The sequence below is a fragment of the Rhamphochromis longiceps genome, linkage group LG16, assembly GCF_057381845.1.
Source record: "Rhamphochromis longiceps isolate RC_006_pf linkage group LG16, R_longiceps_female_GT1.1, whole genome shotgun sequence".
In the NCBI taxonomy this organism is placed as follows: domain Eukaryota; kingdom Metazoa; phylum Chordata; class Actinopteri; order Cichliformes; family Cichlidae; genus Rhamphochromis; species Rhamphochromis longiceps.
Window position 1 is genome coordinate 19,009,082 of NC_140572.1, and position 18,400 is coordinate 19,027,481.

At 39.7% G+C, this 18,400-nt stretch overlaps 2 protein-coding genes across 4 annotated transcripts; one reads left to right on the forward strand and one right to left on the reverse strand.

Annotated features, from left to right (window-relative positions):
• Positions 1 to 2,062: 2,062 nt before the first annotated feature.
• On the reverse strand, positions 2,063 to 8,967 carry tmem182a (transmembrane protein 182a). Its single transcript, XM_085385183.1, has 5 exons — positions 8,435 to 8,967; positions 6,573 to 6,699; positions 4,727 to 4,825; positions 4,504 to 4,641; positions 2,063 to 4,107 (listed from the first exon to the last, which is right to left on the reverse strand). The coding sequence occupies exons 1-5, from the start codon at positions 8,591 to 8,593 to the stop codon at positions 3,884 to 3,886; spliced, it is 747 nt and encodes a 248-aa protein (XP_085241309.1). The 5' UTR covers positions 8,594 to 8,967; the 3' UTR covers positions 2,063 to 3,883.
• A 1,746-nt stretch (positions 8,968 to 10,713) lies between these two features.
• On the forward strand, positions 10,714 to 17,453 carry slc67a2 (solute carrier family 67 member 2). 3 transcript variants are annotated; one of them, XM_085385195.1, is made up of 6 exons: positions 10,714 to 10,895; positions 11,996 to 12,083; positions 13,508 to 13,551; positions 14,440 to 14,564; positions 15,796 to 16,022; positions 16,108 to 17,453. In XM_085385195.1, exons 1-6 carry the CDS (start codon positions 10,809 to 10,811, stop codon positions 16,980 to 16,982), a joined length of 1,446 nt encoding a protein of 481 aa, XP_085241321.1. In that variant the 5' UTR covers positions 10,714 to 10,808; the 3' UTR covers positions 16,983 to 17,453. The 3 variants fall into 3 exon arrangements, with proteins under 3 accessions (XP_085241321.1, XP_085241323.1, XP_085241322.1); XM_085385197.1 differs by having other exon boundaries at positions 10,741 to 10,895; positions 14,435 to 14,564; XM_085385196.1 differs by having other exon boundaries at positions 10,741 to 10,895; positions 14,435 to 14,564; positions 15,813 to 16,022.
• The last annotated feature ends 947 nt before the right edge of the window (positions 17,454 to 18,400 follow it).

Here is an 18,400-nt window from a genome sequence, read left to right on the forward strand (position 1 = left end):
CCTGAGAGTGACCTTATTTCTTAACGGGTATATGTATTCTTTTATCCTCGTCCCCATATAAGGCACATTTTAAAGCAGAAATTACTCAAAGATCATGTTTAGTTTCAGTTTTAGCTATTAGGTCCAACTAATACCAGGCATCTAGGAGAAATTAAAGGTCTCATGAGATAACATGATAAATCAAAAACTATATTTTACAAGACTCTGTAAAAACCGCTTTGTAAGAAGTGTGTAATGTTTTTGTGGGTTTGTTTTACAGTTTCAGGGTTATTGTGTTGAAAGTTTTGAGACATTTGCCCATACGTATATGCATACAAATAGTATCTGATCATTAGAAAGAGTGTAAAAACTCAACCAGTATACAATCAAAGTTGCGTCCATATGCAGCTTGCCTACAGTGCACAGAGTACACTGAGAAAGTAAATTATACCGAGTTATACTCACATTTTGCTGATAATAGTCAGGACATAGGGGTTAAACTATATACGGCGTTGATGTAATACAATTTTACAAATTTTTAACGAGGTGGAAAAACTATCACACGGATTAATATTTAAAGTAGAAAAAAAGTGTTTATATGTTTTAAAGCCTGTCTGAAAGAGGTTTGTATGTTTTCTTTGTGCTTTTCTGTTCTGTTCTGTCAGGAATTCACAGATTTGGGTCTAATTCTTTTTTTAAGTTTAAAGCGTATTCTCTGGCCCTGGCTTAAAACCAGGGACTTTGTCCACCCTTTCCAGCGTGACTGCTTCCTCCTCCTCTTCCTCCCCCTTCTCTGAAAGTGTTACCCTCTCATCCTCTATCTCCCCTCATCCACTATTCTCCTCCTCACCTCCTGCTGCACTCCATCCCTCTGCTGAGCACAGGTATTTGTTTAGGAATCTCTCGGTGGAAATTATACTCCATCTCCGGCGCTCCCTATCAACACACAATTATCATGGGCAATCATGCAGAACAGCGCTGAATTCAGCTGGGACTCCCACTCTGATGACATTACTGACTGCAAGGCCCTGCTACTGCTGGAGGTAGCCTGCTCCACACCTGCATTACACCTCCCTCTCTCTCTCTTCGTCACACACTCTCTCCTGGATATGGATAGAGAAATGATTAAAGTTTCTTTTTTTTTTTAATCTTATTAGGATTTCATTTAAACCAGGAAGTCCACCAGATAAGAAATGTCTTTCTTAGGGGAGACTTGGCTGAAAAGACTGCTGCAACCTCAAACAGGACAAATCCTGTGATCTTATCTCATAATTTATTAGCATTTGCCCACCAATGCTGGGCCTCCTTTCATGACCTGCAGGGGGGCTTTCCCTCAGTGCGGCTTCTCATAAATCTGAGCCAAATTTGATGGACTCTGTGTGGGGATAGTCATTTGAAATTTCAGGAATTTGGAAGTGTGAAACTCCATCATTAGAGCCTTCTGTGAAGCCCAAGTCAGTCTCGCAAATAATCAATGCCTTACATTGTGTCACTCTCTCCTGCATTCTGAGGCAAAGCGCAGATGCATTTCCCTATGTATGATAAGTACATTATGAGTCTCGAAAGGCGCAGAGTTGATGCAGACACACGAGAATCAACACAGGAGTCCATTCAGATCCTGATCAAATGCTCCATTCATGAGTGAAATTACCATCCGTCTGTCAGCCAAGGTGTGAATTCTTTCATCTACAGATTCTGCCTCTGAAGTTGTGATTAAATGCATAACGCGACATACACTCCACATAGAGTCAAGATAAGCAAAATGGGATTTCTGTCTCTCAAGGTGGCGGTTGGTGTGTGATTCAAGTGAGGCAGCAGTGCCATCTTGTGGTCATTTAGTTTATATATATATATACATATATTTATGGTTTTAGTGCAGTGCTTAAGAGATGCTTAAAGAATCAGTGAATCCTGTTTGATTATTGTTGTTAGTTCCCTAGCTTATTCATGCCACTGGTGTCACAAATCTGTAAGTTGCGCTACATCGGTCCTATTTTACACATTTTTACAATTTCTGCCGCCTCATGCACGTGAAATAAACTGATTGTTTTTGCAAATTAAAATTCTTTCCTTTTTTCTCCCATTTTTCTTTTATTATAAAGAAGGACTGTTTTATTATTAGTTTTATTTACATGCATCTGACACAATGCACAATCAACATTGCTTTGTAACAATGGTAAAAGGATTTTAATTGGCAGCAAAAGCAGATCACAGAAAATATATATATGTACATATATTTGACAGACATGACGTTATATCTCGCAACGCACTCAGAACAGCACAAAAAGAAAGGGAACTGTGAACAGCGTTAACATAAAACTGTTGCCTGTGCCGAGCCAATAATGTGGTCAAAGCTAAAAATGCACACTTTTAGGTGACAAATAAGCAAATGTTGACACACAGTGACAAATAAATATCTGATAACACAATGAGATGCATTAATATGATCCTGCAATCACCTGATGATCAAAAAGCACCAAAACCAACAATAAAAATGTTCACCCACAATCTGAGGCTCAGTAGCTTATGAATCTATACCATGAGCTCCACTGTTATCCAGAAACTATTTAAAACACAGAAATTAGGGATACCTTTTGCACTGACGTGAACGGTTCATTTGAGTTGATGCACATCTGCTGACCTGCTTGTGTAAATACTCACCAGTGTATTTATATTCAGCTCTGAACAGAATAAAATTCAACTTTTTTTCTTCTTCGAGTCATATTTGAATAAAAACTAAAATCACTGGAATAATTAAGGATCAGTTAAACTTATTTTTTTGTCCTCACAGTCAGGTTACAGTCAGAGAACAGCAGTTTGAGAAAATACTGATGGTTTTGGTGCTTACATGTGTTTAATGGAGGATAACAAATATCAAGAATTACCAGCTTTAACCTTTAAAGCAATGAGCTGGCAGAAGTTATTTCCCAGTACTGATTCCCATTACTATACACACAGATCACGATGCCACCTTAGAAGCTTTTTGTAGATAATTTTACAAACTCTTTTATATTTTTTAATTACATTTTCAACCCATACACAATCCTTTAATATTTCCAACAGCACTCTTCCATACTAACATATCACTGCTGGTGCCTGAATTTCATGAAAATACTCAGAAAATACCTCAAAATATCACAGACACACGAGACTCTAATAAAGCTGTGCTCCACAGATACTTCAGCATAATCATTGTTCTTGTGAATGTTTCATACAGCAGAGGACCAAAACTTCAAGAATGAAAAAAATAAATAAAAGCATAATTAAATGTCGTCATGAATGCATTAATGTGCCATTAAATGCATTAAGAATTACATCAAAATAAACACGGATCAATTTATATTATATTTCTATTTTCATTTGCTTCTGTATTTATTTTTTTCTTTGATAAAGAAAATGTGAATTTTGGGGGAAGTTTCAGGGAAAAAACTAGGGGATAATTAAATTAATTTATATATACATTTAAAATCTTTTATATTCATTATTAATAGATATGAGAAATACAAGAGAAATTAAATAAGTAATAAATATTAAATATGAAAGCAGACAAATTAACAGAAGGGTAAATAAATAGAAGACCAGCAGAAATATTAATTTATGGCACATTTCAGAAATTAGCGCCTCGGTTTATTTTTAATATTCATTTTCGTGCATTTTTTAAATTTCTTGTTTATTTTTCATTTTAAATGTTTTTGGTCCTCCGCAGTCTCCGTGCTATCTTAGCTGAGCTGAAAATGACTCAGGTTTGAGTGAGCATGACGAGCTCAACAACAGCTGAAAATATTCAAGCATGTGCCACATAATTGCCAAACCGATTCCAGCTTTTACACGACAGAAAGACTGAGAAAAGTATAAAACCCTCATACAATCCCGACATTCGGGCTCTTCTTCTACTGCTGGTAAGTCACTGGGAGTGAATCTGGATGGTTCGGCCGATGAGGAGGAAAAGAAGGCCGGCCAGGAGGCAGAAGAAGATGCCGATTGGGGCAAACATGAAGGAGAGACCGTAGCTGAAGGTCAGACGGAAGTCTGAACACAGAGCACGCTGGTGGTCTATGTAAAGGTCTATCACATCCAACACCTGCATCCACAGTACGTACATCACCACCACACACAGCAGGAAAAAACCTAGAGGTGTGGAGAGGGGTAGTGAGATTTGACAACATGTGCTTCAAATCAGATTAATAAGATCAACAATCTAACCGTCTGTGGGAGAGACATGTACATGTTCTATAGTAAATTATGTTTGCATTTGTGGGGAAGCAGAATTGTACAGGTTTCATTTTAAATCTCAATGTCATTAGCCTATTATTTGTTTTTAAAAAAACATCTGCATCTGAAGATCCACCTGTAGCTAGAGCTCTTTGATTAGTTTTATTTTATTTATTTATTTAAACTTTATTTAACCATGGAAAAAATAAAAGAGTTGTACATTTCATGTCATTGCTTTAGTCAGAATTCTTTTTTTAAATGCTGGCAGTGTAAAAAAACAAACAAACACAGTGTCACCTGGTTTTTACTTACCAGCTATCAGAAAGAGGCCACCCCCTGCTTTATACAAGCGGTGGCCGGCAAACGGAGCAGCGCAGATGATGATGAAGCCGCCAATCACCACAGCTGCTACAGCAATGAGCATAAAGACGCTCCAGAAACCTCTGTAAGCTGAACAAGAGGGATGTTAATCAGCTCTGTGACACTAAACAATGAAATCACTACATAAAAAACACAGATGTGAATAAATACTTACTTATGGAAGACTCGTACTCTGTGGCATTGTGGGTCTGACGAGACACAGGGAATGGGAAGAGGTAGGCAGGCATACATACTTTTGAGTCAGGCTGATTGGCTACAAACAGAAAGAGAAAAATACTGATTTTTATTTACATCTGCAGAGAAATCATTTCTATTTGTCTATACGAGCATATATGGAAAAGCCAGAGTGAGCAGTTGGCGGTGGGTTGCAAAGTGGCTTGCAGTGAGAGCAGCAACTGCAGGCAGGCTGAAGTAGCTGAAGCTTTTTATGTAACTCGCCAACTCACACAAATGTATCAAGCTGAGCTGAGGATGGCTTGTGGCATACCTGACCTAATGCCACACTAGACCCGCATAAACAAATTAACTGAATTATTTAGCAATTAGATACAAATGCATCCTGTGTATTGCAGAAAATACAGAGAGAGTTACATTTTGGAATTTGTTTTGAATATTTTCATGTAAATTCTGGGAAAATGCTCTAATTTGCAGATTTTGCACATAATCTTCAGCACTGGAACTAAACAGACAAAACAACATTAAAAAATAATTTTTGCCCAAAATTGTGACTTTATCTAATTTAATTACATGTATATTTTTCAGCAATTATGCTACAAAAGTACAATGCAAGTGCTTTTGTCTCTCTTTTCTTGCTCTTTGCTCCCAACATATGAAATTCCACAGATCGTCACGAGGCCCTTTTCTTTCTGGAGGCTATTCCTGACAATGGCTCACCATTCAAAGTCGCCATTGGAAAAAAAAAGATGACACAAAATCACCTGACAAAACAACCGAATAACATCACATGGCATGGCCTTAAAACAGTCACATGAAAGGGCTTCTACGGCTATGCTGTCATACAATATTAACAGCCATAGCAGCAGCATGTTAAAAACTGTGCGGTCGTAGAGCTGTCATGTGATGGTGGCAGCAGAACATCTGAGGGGAGCAATTTACTGCACTTAAACAAGCATCAGTTTCAGAAGAAAAATGCAAGAATATCTTTCTTGTTTGTGTGTCCTCATTTTTTTCACTCTGCTGTCATGATCCGTGGAACTGCTCATGCTTTTTCTGTATCCTAGTCTAATTTCTAAAGTTCAGATTCTTGTGTTTTGAACACTTGTGTTGGTTTCATTCGAGCCGATGTCTTGGGTTATTATTCTTTTAATGCTTATTTAGTCATGTGAATTGTTACCATTTTGGGAGGGGGGGGGGGTCCCCATTTACAGTGTGTGTTTTCCCCCAGTGTATTCTCTGTTTTACCTGAAGCTTTTGGTTTTTCTTTTTTGTGCTCACATTGTCTTTACATTTTGCCTTTTACCTGCAAAGGATTGTCTCAGCAGGACTAATTAAAGCCCAGGGTTCTGTTTGGTGTCATGGATGTGACAGGCCCTATTCATAATTTTAAAATAACAATAGAAATACAATTGAAATCTCCTCTCTCGTATTTCTAGTCATTTTTACGCACAACTACCCAGTTCACATTCACAAGGTCAGACTTTTTTGGGGGTCAAAATAATTCTAAATATGAAAAACAAAAACAACATAAACAAAGGCATTAAATTACTGGACATTTCTGTCTATGAATTCATTTTTGGGAGTGAAGAAAGTGGAAGAGCGGCCGAAATTTATTAAGCAAGAAGTTTTCAGATCAAATCTCTGTGTACCGAAGAGGCAAAACGCACCACAAAAAAGTGTGTGGATGTCACTGTAACCCTAAACCCCTAAACTGGTCACAGGGAAACTGTTGGATGTTAAAAGGTTTTACAAATAGTGCATATAGCACATTAGACATGAACTTTAATCAAATTCAAAATAAAGCAATATAAAGTCTTACTTACTGAACCAGAGTCTCTTCAGCAGGTCGTCATCCTCCATGTCGCCTTTAAAGGAACACCTCCAGAAAAAACCCTCGTGGTATAGAGTGACATCACTACTGCCCTTGCCCTCCAGCACCACATCTCCAGGCTGAAATGGAGAAGAACAATAAAGTGCGGAGTGGATGACTGAGGCTCAGCAGGTAGAGTGGGAGGGCTGCCAGTGAGAAGGTCGGTGGTTTGATCCCCAGCTCCTCCGGCCTGCATATTAAAGTATTCTTGGGCAAGATACCAAACCCTGAATCGCTCCATGGAGTTTAGGCATGGAATAAAGAAGTGCTTGATGAATATGTGTGTGACTGGGTAATAAAATATGCTTTGAGTGCTCAATAAGAGTAGAAAAGCTATCATCCATTTTACCATTTGGTTTTTACAAATATGGGACAGATATGTATGCACGCCATTTTGTTAGCTGATGGATTAAAGTATATAAGAGATGTGTCAAAATTATGTGAGGCAGGTGCTCAGACTGCTGCCAAAGTGTTACAGAGTGGTTAATATATTTAGGGTCAAGGATCAAGGGTCAAGCCCAGCAAGCGCACTTAGCTGGGCTTCTAGGGTCTAGGGTCTTTACTGTACAATATGAAGCTGCTTAAGGTGACTGTTATTGTGATTTGGGGTTATATAAATAAAACTGAATTGGTGCCAAATGTGTGTAGAGGCCAACAGACCAAGCTCTTCACTGATGCTCACTGAATGGCTCTCAGGGAAATGAAAGTGGAGCTGGGAAGAATCTTGAGGCTTCAGGCTTCATGACATCAGCCGTATCCAGCCAGGCTTTAAAATTAGCCTTACAAAACATTTGAAACATTTTATTTTTCTGCAATTTTTAAAGGAAAGCAGATGGTTCTCACTCAAAGCTTTAAGTTTCCACAGGCAGGTGATGATAAATCAGAGGTGTCAAAATACAATTATAGGCATCAGACGCTATCACAAGCACACTGACACAAACTGTCACACAAAATAAGGTGTGTGATACCGCACAAACAAGTCTAACGAGTGAGAAAAACTCACTGGACTCTACCCCCTGAACCAGCTCACCGCCAGAGTGGATACGAATATAACCACGAACCACCTCCTCAACATGGATGACATCAAGCTGGATATGCCATGAATGAGTGAGATAATGACTCACTGATCCAACTCACCAGGCTCTAAAGCAAGGACATAGGGATGTCATGCAGAGTAAGTGTGTGGCCAAATGATTGCAAAAATAAGGAAAGTGATCCAGGCTGAAAGGTTGGAGTTGCCAGAAGGCCAAATAGCTGACATACAGGGCAGCTATATCTGTATATATAAACATGTTGGTTTTATTGTGTTGCCATCATGTCTTGATTCCAGCAACAGTGCCAACCCTGAAAACTTAAGTATGCTGTTAGTCGGTGATATTTAATACACTAACTGAGACTGCTGGTATTTGTATTTCAATCATAGGGGGCCAAATGTTACACTCGGTGACTCAATCACTACATAGCTGCACACACGCCACATTAAACAGTGTCTTATTACACAAGTAGGTCCTACGGGGATGCCTTTCCACCCTGCAATCCTACTACTGAAAGACTTATTGAAACAACTGATCAAATTTGAATTTAAAGATCCACCATTAACCTGTATAGACTGGAAATACACAGTTCACCTTTAAGAGGTTAAATATGGTGCAAAACAACAATCTGCTGGATTTATTTCTTGTCTTAAAGGAAGAACAACTCTTTTCTCTTTGGTTCCACAGACTTCACATGTAAACAGTAAAAGCTATGAACACATACCTGATCTTCAGCTTAAAATAAACTATACCGGACTCTCTTCTAAGGTCAAAAACTCACCTTTATGGTCACGCCACCTGGGCCAGCAGATTCATTAGGCCTTAACTGGCAGCTCTCTGAAACCAGCAGCCAGTAATCGGTTCCAAAAGAGAGAAGGATGAACACAGTTGCCAACGCCCCAAAGAGCCCTGCGAAGAACAACGCCACTCTAAGCTTCATGGTCCAGGACTGATCAGCCACTTAGTTACAGGATGCCCACACTCAGTCTGACTTTCCCCTCCAACTAGTGCATGTGACAAGCTGAGTCAGATCCAGTCACTCCTCTTGTTATGTGTTATATCCAGCGAGTGAGATAAGTTCAGCTAGGTTTTGTTGGGCTGCTGGACCTTAACACCACTCCCGTCTCTCTGTCTGTGTTATGGGGCGACAAAGTTGTCCATGTGACACCTTTAGATCCTCCACTGGGGTCTGAACCCCCCTACCCCTGTGCTATTTTTGGTTTCTGGCTCTAAGCGGCTGCTTCACTCTACTATGGAGCAGAGTGTGTGCAGCATTTGGAGAGTATGAAGGGAAGGAATTAACACCAAAATAACCGGTGGCAACTGGACACCCAGTCTCTGCACAGGAATGTCAGGGCAGGGTGAGACCGAAAGGACAGAAGAGGAGTAAAGTCTCCCCCAACACTCACACACACATAAACACACACAACAGTGGCTAACGCCAACAGAGTGTTACAAATTACTGTAAATGAAGCCTTTCATGCAACTTCTTTGCTGATTTTCAGTTGATTCATACAAGTATAATCTATATAAAAATGACTTTTACTAACCAGACCTCATGCAATAAGACACAATAGGAAGTTAAAAATTACTTTATACAAATTGAAGCGATCACACAAAGGAGGTCACACAAACTCTTTAAAGCAACTATTTTTTTCATCGTTTTAGACATTTTGATACAGATCTCATTTTTTCTATTACACTGGAATTATAAAAAGTATATGCAGCCTTTAATAATGTAAAAGTAAATAACACGGTTACTTCTTTTAACTGTGCTAAAATGTAAGTTAAAATGTATCTTCCACTGATGTTTTCGGAAATATAATTTTGTTGTATTCATGCTCAGTGTGAGTTGAGAGGAAGTGCCGGTTTAGCATCTGGGGGGAATATTTAGCAGTAAAACTATAAGGGGACTCTGTCTAATTTACACACTGATGTGATCCAGGCCACACTCACTCAAAGGTTCGGTATGTGTGTTAGCATCAAAAAGATCAAAAGTTCAAATCAGAGTTTTATCAGATATCATTATTTCTTGTCTGAAACCTAAATATATAGATATATATGTACTGGTTTTGGTTTGGGGGTGTTTTTTGACGTTTTGGAAGCCTCTGAGCACAATTTCCAGTCTATGTTTGCACAATGTGCTAGAAAAGTTTGTAGGTTATGTAACCATGTACATGTATATAGATCTATCTGTACATGGATCTATAGGGATTTTTTTGGTGGCACTCTAATAATAAGGTAATAAGGTGGGAGCAAGGCTGTTATATGGAAATATAGCAACTAACAATGCTTAATTACCAAAGTAATATCCAAGCACACTTACAAATATTACAGGAAACTTGAATAAGTTATAGTCAAGTTTCAATCATTATTGAATTTAATGACTACATATAGTGAATTGCATACTTTACCAGCTAGCTTCTTCATTCTGGCCAGACGTTGTCTAATAGGTCAATAGGTCTCTCGTTCACATTTTTTTAAACGTTAATTTAAATTCTGCTGAAGTGTCTGTTGCAATGTTTTGGAAACCCCAGCAGGTGGCGTACAAGTAAACCTCCCTCTCTGATAACGTCTAAACATCTTTCAACAAAACTCTACGACACTGTTAATACTATCTATCCGATACGAGACGCAGTGTTGCTGTGAGTTAAGTAACAACATTAGGTGGGTTAGACTACAATCTACAGTGCTGAAAATATCTGCCGTTTTTTAGTAGCTATAACAAATATACAACATAACAAATGCAAAACAAATTAAAATAATTTAAGATAAAGGCTAAACCTTTTTTCTAAACAGGTATAAATAAAAACGCTTTATGATTTTCCACAAATTATTGGGAAAAATGACGGGGAAAGCTCATATTTTGTGACGTCAGTGGGTTATACCATCTATAGGTGTTTCAGACCAGCCAACGCGTCGGTTCAGCAACTCTTAAATGAACCCAGACTTAAAAAGTCAAGTTTATCGTAGGTCGAAAACTCGATAGTCTTATTTACAGACAACCAGCTTACACATCGGACACGTTTTCTCACGCAGATAAAACCCGGAAGCTTGCGATCACCCCGTCCTTATGAGACCACCGCTTCTGTTTGGATAGTTAGAGCGGATGAGCGCTTCCGCCTTGGCTGTAGCCGTGCTGTCAAAGCGGGAGGATGATCAACCAGAAATGTAGCACTTTATTACTGAAAGACAGAAGACGGAAGAGGATTATAAAATGTATCTATGTGGTGGGCTTCATGGTGAGTGCCTCACTGAGAGATGACCCCACTCAGTTCGGTGTTTTTTTAGGTGTGCTGTTTCCTAGTCATGCTTTCGTAACTCAGGTATGATGGTGTAAAACATGCTGGGGCTTTTTAATCCCTTCCTTTTCATATTTAAAACTCTGTATAATGTCTACTTGTTGTTTTTTGTTATTTTAGCAAAAAAATAGAATACATTAAGACATTTATTATTTATACAAATAATAAAGGGGGAAAAGTTCAAGGAAGTTGCAAGCTAAAATGAGTTTTCCAACATGCAAATAATAAACCTGAGCTCTTTAACCTGAATCAAACTCTCACAATAGCCCTTATTACGCGTCATAATTGTCCCGTACTGAAAAATTAACTTCTGCACCACGTTTATAATTTTTGAAGCCCAAAGAAAGGAAACTCTAGAGCTTCTGCACTCAGTTGCTTTGACTGGATGTGAATGTATTAAGCACAGTGTCGGTCCAAAGTCTGTTTATAGAGCATTAGACTCAGCACGACTGTGGTGCTCTTGGAAATCCTTGCTGGAGACAGCTGTCATGTATCTACAAGACCTTTTATAATAACCATTGTAATGCTTGGCTACTAAAAGAAATTAAGATGAAGGTATTTCCTAATGTTTTTGGCGTTACCTCTTCAAAGCATCGCTGTCAGTACTGTAATGCAAAGTTGATCTACAAGTCTAGATCATTCTAAAGGTGTTATTTTAAGAGCTCGCCTGTAGTCGTGCCTTAGAGAAATAACTTTGTCATACCTGGCTAAACAAGCATCCAATTAGAGATGACTAGAGGGATCCAGTCAGCTCAGATTTATTTGGCACTGTGCAGCACTGGCACAGTAAAGCTACTGAAGGTTAAGTAATTTCTGTAATGGACTGGGTCAGGAACACTGTATGAGCTGCTGTGTGACTTCAATCAAGATTTTGGCTCGGAGAGCTGCTCTGATCTCAGCGGTGCAGGAAAAACAGGATGAGCAACAACTCTACGTGGCTGCTGAATCCGGCCACAGACTGCTGTATGCTGGACACCATGTTTGATTTGCATGTTCCTGTCGGCCTCACTCCACCTTTGTTCCTCCATATTTCTTTACAGGACTTGTTTGGGGTGAGCATGATCATCCCACTGCTGAGCCATCACGTGAAGGCTCTTGGAGCAAGTCCCACTGTGGCCGGTATTGTAGGTATGTTGTTTCCGCAATACATAACATACATTTGTTTAAATTATGCAGCTGGTGTACTGCAAGCACCAACCTTACAGTGACACAAAAGTGAATAAATCTACAGCAGACTGGAAGGCTGTGGAGACTACAAGTGACAAAACAATCAAACAAACACTCTCAATAATATATTGTTTAATCCTCACTTCAGCACACTGTATGCACAATATAATATGGGAATGTCCCAGTGCCATGTTCTGTGATTATTTTTATTGTTATACATCAATTGAATAATAGTTTTTTAGCAGTATGTCAGGACCTTGTGTTGTTGAAAGATGAGCCGAATAATAATAGCCATAGTCATCAGGCCCCTTATTAGGTGCACTTTTCTACTACCCTTCAGAAGTGCTTTAATTCTTCGTGACACAGATTCAACAGCAGCTGAAAACATTCCTCAGAGATTTTGGTCTGTCTTGGCACAATACACCAAAATCTGCACATCTGTGCTGTGAATGTCCCGTTCCACCACAAAGGTGCTCTATTGGATTCAGATCTGGTGACTGTGGAGGTCATTTGAGAGCACTGAACTCATTGCTATGTTTAAGAAACCAGTTTTAGATGATTTGAACTTCATGACGTGGTGTGTTATCCACCACCACCTGAACTGTTGTCCAATTTTGAGGAACCTGTGCAAAATGTTACCCTGGTTTTCTATTCTTAGCTGACAGCAGTGGTACCTAGTGTGATCTTCTGCTGCTGTAGCCTATCTGCTTCAAGTTCGCTTAAAGTCTTATACTTTCAGAAATGCTCTTCAGCATAACTTGGTTATAACAAGTGGTTATTTAGTATCAGGTTGAACCAGTCTGGCTATTCTCCTCTGACAGACAGACAGGGTGTAAAGACATTTTCACCCAAAGAACTTCCGCTCACTGGATATTTTCTTTTTCGGCCCATCCTCTGTAAACCCTCAAGACAGTTGCCACATTCTAAGTCACTTAAATCACCTTTTCTGGTGCTCAGTTTGAACTTCAGCAGGTCATCTTGACCATGTCTACATGCCTTTGAGTTGCTGCCATGAGTTTGGCTGATTACATATTTGCTAGTAAGTAGACATACCTAATAAAGTTGCCAGTGCAGTAGTGTATATACAGAGTGATTTACTGTAAAGACTTACCCTGACTCTGGGCCTTCCTCTGCACAGCTGTGATGTCGCTGTGCCATTTATGCTGCAGATATCACTGGATTCAGAGTCGCTATGCTGGGGAAAACTCTGACACAATATTTCTAAATTTCCCCATGTGTCACTGTCTGCTTATGTTTTTTAAAAAAGAAGTTATGTCTAGTATCTGCAAAAAGTGGCATTAGACTCACTGGATCTCAGCGCGTGCGATGTCTGCTCTGTGTTTTTTATATTTAAAATGTAAACTTGAGCAAATCTTCTGTTGCAGGATCTACGTATGGGATCTTGCAGCTTTTCTCGAGCACTATAGTTGTAAGTACTAACTCTGCAACCATTTTGGTCGAGACATTCTTTGTCATCCCTGGAATTTCATGAAAACAATAAACACTGTCTGTTTTAGGTCACACAATGCACCCAGTCTCCATCCCTTCATACACACAAGACACTCCTACTTAGCCCCAGTTGTACAAATTTATATACACACAGAAATAGATTTTTACCCTTTTTCTCCACTGCTAATTGAATACTGGGGGAGAGACTTTGTTTTATCTGTGCAGTCCTTTGGGTGCCATGATGAAAAATCAAATCAGAACCACATTCAAATGCCACACAATAAGCGTCGTATCTGAAGTTGGACACGCAACTTTCCTGCCCATCCAAAGGTCTTGAAATTGGTTTAAATTCTCAGGGGTCATGGGACAAATTAAACAGATAAGGAGTCATCTGTTAGTTCCTGTATTCAGACCGGCTGATTCCTGATAAATGTAGGGATATGTGAACAGCTGGGTCTCTATGATAATCCCACCCATCTCAACTGGCCCTAATTGTGTTATTTCATCAGATGCTTGTATGCGTGTGTGAGAGAGGGAGAGAATCTAATAAAGACTTGTGTGACAGCCTCGATGGAGGAAATGCAGCGTTTTAGGATATTTCTCGAGTCAGCTGATCTTTCAGACTAACATTCACAGATCAGAAACAGAATTTAATTTGGTATATTTTTGTCTGCTTTCTGTTTGTTTCGGTTTTTCAGTATTTGTCATGAATCTTCGAGCAATTTAGCATCAACTCCCTCTTTTCAGATGTTTGGCAGGGCTGTGGAAATATCCGTCATCTCACCGCTGAAAATGAGTTCGGGAATTATAAACGTTTACATTTTTTCTGTGGTTGTGTTTCATTTCCTCTGTGTGATTGGCAGGGCAGCTGGAGCGACGTGGTGGGTCGGAGGTACTCTCTGCTGACCTGCCTGCAGCTCAGCGCTCTAGGCTACGGCCTGCTGGGGATGTCCACCAGCATCGCTTTGTTTGTACTTGCACGGATACCTGTGGGTAAGTCGGAAACCTCAAAGGGGCGCATCACTGGTGTTTATCAGCTAAGTCACATATCCATACCTTAGAAAAGGATTTATCTCATACCTTTTTTCCCTCAATGAATAAAAACTGCATTTCACATTTACTGGGGTTATCTTTGTCTAATATTAAACTGTGTTTGATAGGGGTGGGGGAAAAATCGATACTGTGTAGTATCGTGATATTTTGTTTGCTAATAACGTATCGATACAGGGACAGCAGAAATCGATATTTTGTTACAAAAAAGGTTTTTGTGCTCTGACTTCAGAGCATGTTGATCCTTTTTCTGAGCAAGAATCCTGACATTCCTTCACTGTCCAAATGTGTTTAACTTTTTTTTGGCAGCAATAAACATGTCAGTTTACTTATTTTAATTTAAGACATGTTTTATTTTAATTAAGTTTAAAACTTTTTTATTTAATGTAAAATTATATTTTGTTTTATTTTACTTTCAAATTCTTCAGTTGCTGAAGGGGCTGCATAGTTTTCATAAATTGCAAAGTTCAGAATAGCTATAATTGTACCAGATGGTTGCATTCAGTTAAGTTGGACTAGACTGTAATACAAACCGTTCAGTTTGTCAACAATAAAACTGACTGAAATGAGAGAAAGACTGAGTGCGAGACTTTGATATTAGATAAAATGAATATTGATAAAGTTTACCTTTATGTACAGAATCTGAATATCGCAAAATATAAAAAAAAAATTGCAATAATATCGTATCGTGCGTTAAGTATTGTGATAATATCGTATCGTGGGATGTATGGTGATTCCCACCTCTAGTGTTTGATGATCTGAAACATGTAAGTGTGACAAATATGCAGGAGGCAGGAAGGGGTGAAGTACTTTTTCACAGCTCTACATAACATGCCTGAGGTTTTGTTTTGCTTTTTTCTTCATATAATCTCCAGTGTCCTGCATTGAAGGATATTTATCAGCATCCTTCCACTGACCAAGCTTTAAAGCTTCATGTTATGAACTCAAACCTACCATATACTCAGAAATATAAATGCTTAGCAGCTTTTTTTGTTTGCTTAGTTTCATTAGAAAACGGCAGGGCTCTCTGCACCTTGGTTTCAGCACATTTTATCACGTCCACTTACCTATATTAGATATAATCCGATTAATAAATTAATCTTAGATTAAGTATTAACAGTTGTGTGGCTTGAGAGCCTTTTAAGTAGACTGTTATTTTGCTGCCTCTTCTCAGTGTGTCTTCTGTTTCAGGGTTGTTCAAGCACTCACTCTCCATCTGCAGAGCTCTGCTGTCTGACCTGGTGTCTGCTTCAGAGCGCCCTCTAGTGATGGGACATTTCAATGCCGCCTCCAGCGTGGGCTTCATCCTGGGCCCTGTGGTGGGTGGCTACCTAACTGAGCGTGAAGGAGGCTTTTATACATCCTCTTTTACTTGTGCAGCCATCTTCATTATTAATGCTGGTGAGTTGGAAAATGAGATTAATAAACTGAGTTCATGAAGGTAAAAATTAAAATGTATGTCAATACAGCGTGTCTGTCATTGCAGGCCTCGTATGGATGATACCACAGAGTGAGACTCTGGCTGACCGTAATGACACTGTCTGCAGAAACGACACGAGTGCAGGGTATCACGAAAACCACTTTAGTAAATCTGTACAGAATGGTTCTCATACAAATAGCCACCACCCATTGCTGACAGCAGAGACGCAGCAAGAGTCTACATCTCCTGGAAAGCATCAAGGTGGTTTCAGGTGGAGGGATGTGTCTTTTCTTCAGCCAGTCTGGAAACAGCTGTCCTCAGTAGGCTCCAGGATCCACATAGTGGCCTCATCTGACATGTGGGACCTCTTCCTTGTGCGTCTTCTGATGGCCATAGCTATCATGCTCTACTACAGTAACTTTTCTCTGGCCATGGAGGAGCGCTTTTCACTCAAACCAAAAATGACCGGTTACCTGATCAGCTACAGCAGCACTCTAGGGGCCCTGGCTGGGTTCCTGGTGGGGCCAGTCACGCAGCTGTATAAGAACAACATGCCCGCTTTACTGCTCCATTCGACGGTGCTCACCTGTACGCTTATTTTCCTCTATGCTGCTGCACCGAATGTTTGGCAAGTGCTGCTCACCTCCACCTTCTTTGCCATTTCTACCACTATCGGACGGACATGTATCACAGATTTGGAGCTGCAGAGGGGCGGGGTCCAGGCCAGCGGGACTCTGATTGGAGCCGGGCAGTCAGTTACAGCTGTGGGTCGAATCCTGGCTCCTCTCCTGTCTGGTTTGGCGCAAGAGTTCAGCCCTTGCGGCCCCCCAAGTCTAGGAGTGGTGCTGGCCCTCGCAGCTGTGGCTTTACTACTCATCAGAATTCCCAAATGGGACGCGAGGGAGATGACAAAAACAGCCAAACTCAGAAACTCTAAATGAATTTTGAAATCACAAAGAAGTGCTCTTAATTGCAGGAGACCAGCTGGGACAATGAACAGCAGACTCCTCGAGGGAACGGTGAAGCCAACTCGAACGTGTTATTCTTAAACAGGATAGCCCTTCTGTTGGTGCGATGACATCACAGGGTGGAAATATTGTGACGTTTCAATCACACCAGCACTGAAGTCTTCGTCTCGGGGACAGGTGAATCAAAAGTCACGTGCACTGTAGGAATGAAGACACTGCTGCAAAATGCTGACGTTTGACAGCAACCTTTGGGCACAAACTACTGGATTATGACTGTATTTTTATGACTTTGTTTTTAATGAAGTTTTGTAACCACTGCAATTTAGCTGGAGTTGATGAAAGCAGGTCTGCACTACATGCCCGAAGAGGAGGGTGATTTAATTGAAATAATACTTAATTCATTAAATAAAAATTAAAAAGATGACTGTCAAAGGCAGGCTATTACATTTTTGGTATGAGTTTGATTTTTACACATTTTACCTCAATGGGTTTTTTTGTTTTTTATTCTAATGCAAAGTATCCGAAATGGTCGTTATAGCAGTATCTGATCTAATGTTCCTCTTTGACTGATCATAAAGAATAGAGATTTGTTAATTTACCTAATTAGAGGCTTAAATGCATATTTGTTATTCACTATTTTTAAGTTTTATAACATTATTTTCAACACCGGTTTACTTGCATCACCAGAGCCAGAGAGGTGTAATATGAAGTGAGATGAAACACATAACTCAATGTCACTGTGCATGCATTCATGATGCAGAAAATGTCAACCTTTTTATACTTGGTTTTAATCTATTTAGCCTCTTTTACTCTCTCACGCACACAGAACAAGGTTACCTGTTCAAGCAATAAACTGAAAAGTTTCACAGTTCTAACGTGCAGCCATCACTTTAGAAATGAGAGTGCACTCAATATTAAAAGAATTAACTTGAATTAAAATGTGTACTCTACCACTCTCTGCACTAAATAAGCAGATTTTCTGCAGCATTCATTTCCTGTCTTGTCTTTCACTTTTACATGTTGGTATTGTTTATAGATTGTTCATCACTAGTCAGTCATCATCTGATGTCGTTTCTGGTTGGAGTAGGTGGCGCTCACAGGGATCCTGTTGTGCGGGATGAGTGTCATGTGACATGTGAAACACCCCTTTTTATGTAACTGCACACGGAGCCTGAAGCAGAAAGTCCGACTTGGCAGACAAAGTTAATAACCGCCATCATAGGTTTTGTCAAGCCAGCTAACTCAGAGAAAGCCTGGCTGTGTTGAACTTCCTTCATAGTGCACCTCTCTGGAACAATCGGAAACGCTCTCTTATACATTTATCTCATTTATCTCTAGGCTCCATGAAGGACCTGCCACACTAAGGCCCAAAAAACTGCTACAGCAAATAA

What these genes read in the sequence shown, in the direction of transcription:
- tmem182a (XM_085385183.1), bottom strand. Translation starts at nt 8,593, where the DNA reads ATGAAGCTTAGAGTGGCGTTGTTCTTCGCAGGGCTCTTTGGGGCGTTG. An exon ending in GCTGAAGAGACTCTGGTTCA is followed by an intron (nt 4,826 to 6,572) that starts GTAAGTAAGACT and finishes TTCTGTTTGTAG; the next exon opens with CCAATCAGCCTGACTCAAAA. An exon ending in AGAGTACGAGTCTTCCATAA is followed by an intron (nt 4,642 to 4,726) that starts GTAAGTATTTAT and finishes CCTCTTGTTCAG; the next exon opens with CTTACAGAGGTTTCTGGAGC.
- slc67a2 (XM_085385195.1), top strand. Translation starts at nt 10,809, where the DNA reads ATGATCAACCAGAAATGTAGCACTTTATTACTGAAAGACAGAAGACGG. An exon ending in TCTATGTGGTGGGCTTCATG is followed by an intron (nt 10,896 to 11,995) that starts GTGAGTGCCTCA and finishes ATTTCTTTACAG; the next exon opens with GACTTGTTTGGGGTGAGCAT. An exon ending in TTTTCTCGAGCACTATAGTT is followed by an intron (nt 13,552 to 14,439) that starts GTAAGTACTAAC and finishes TTGGCAGGGCAG; the next exon opens with CTGGAGCGACGTGGTGGGTC.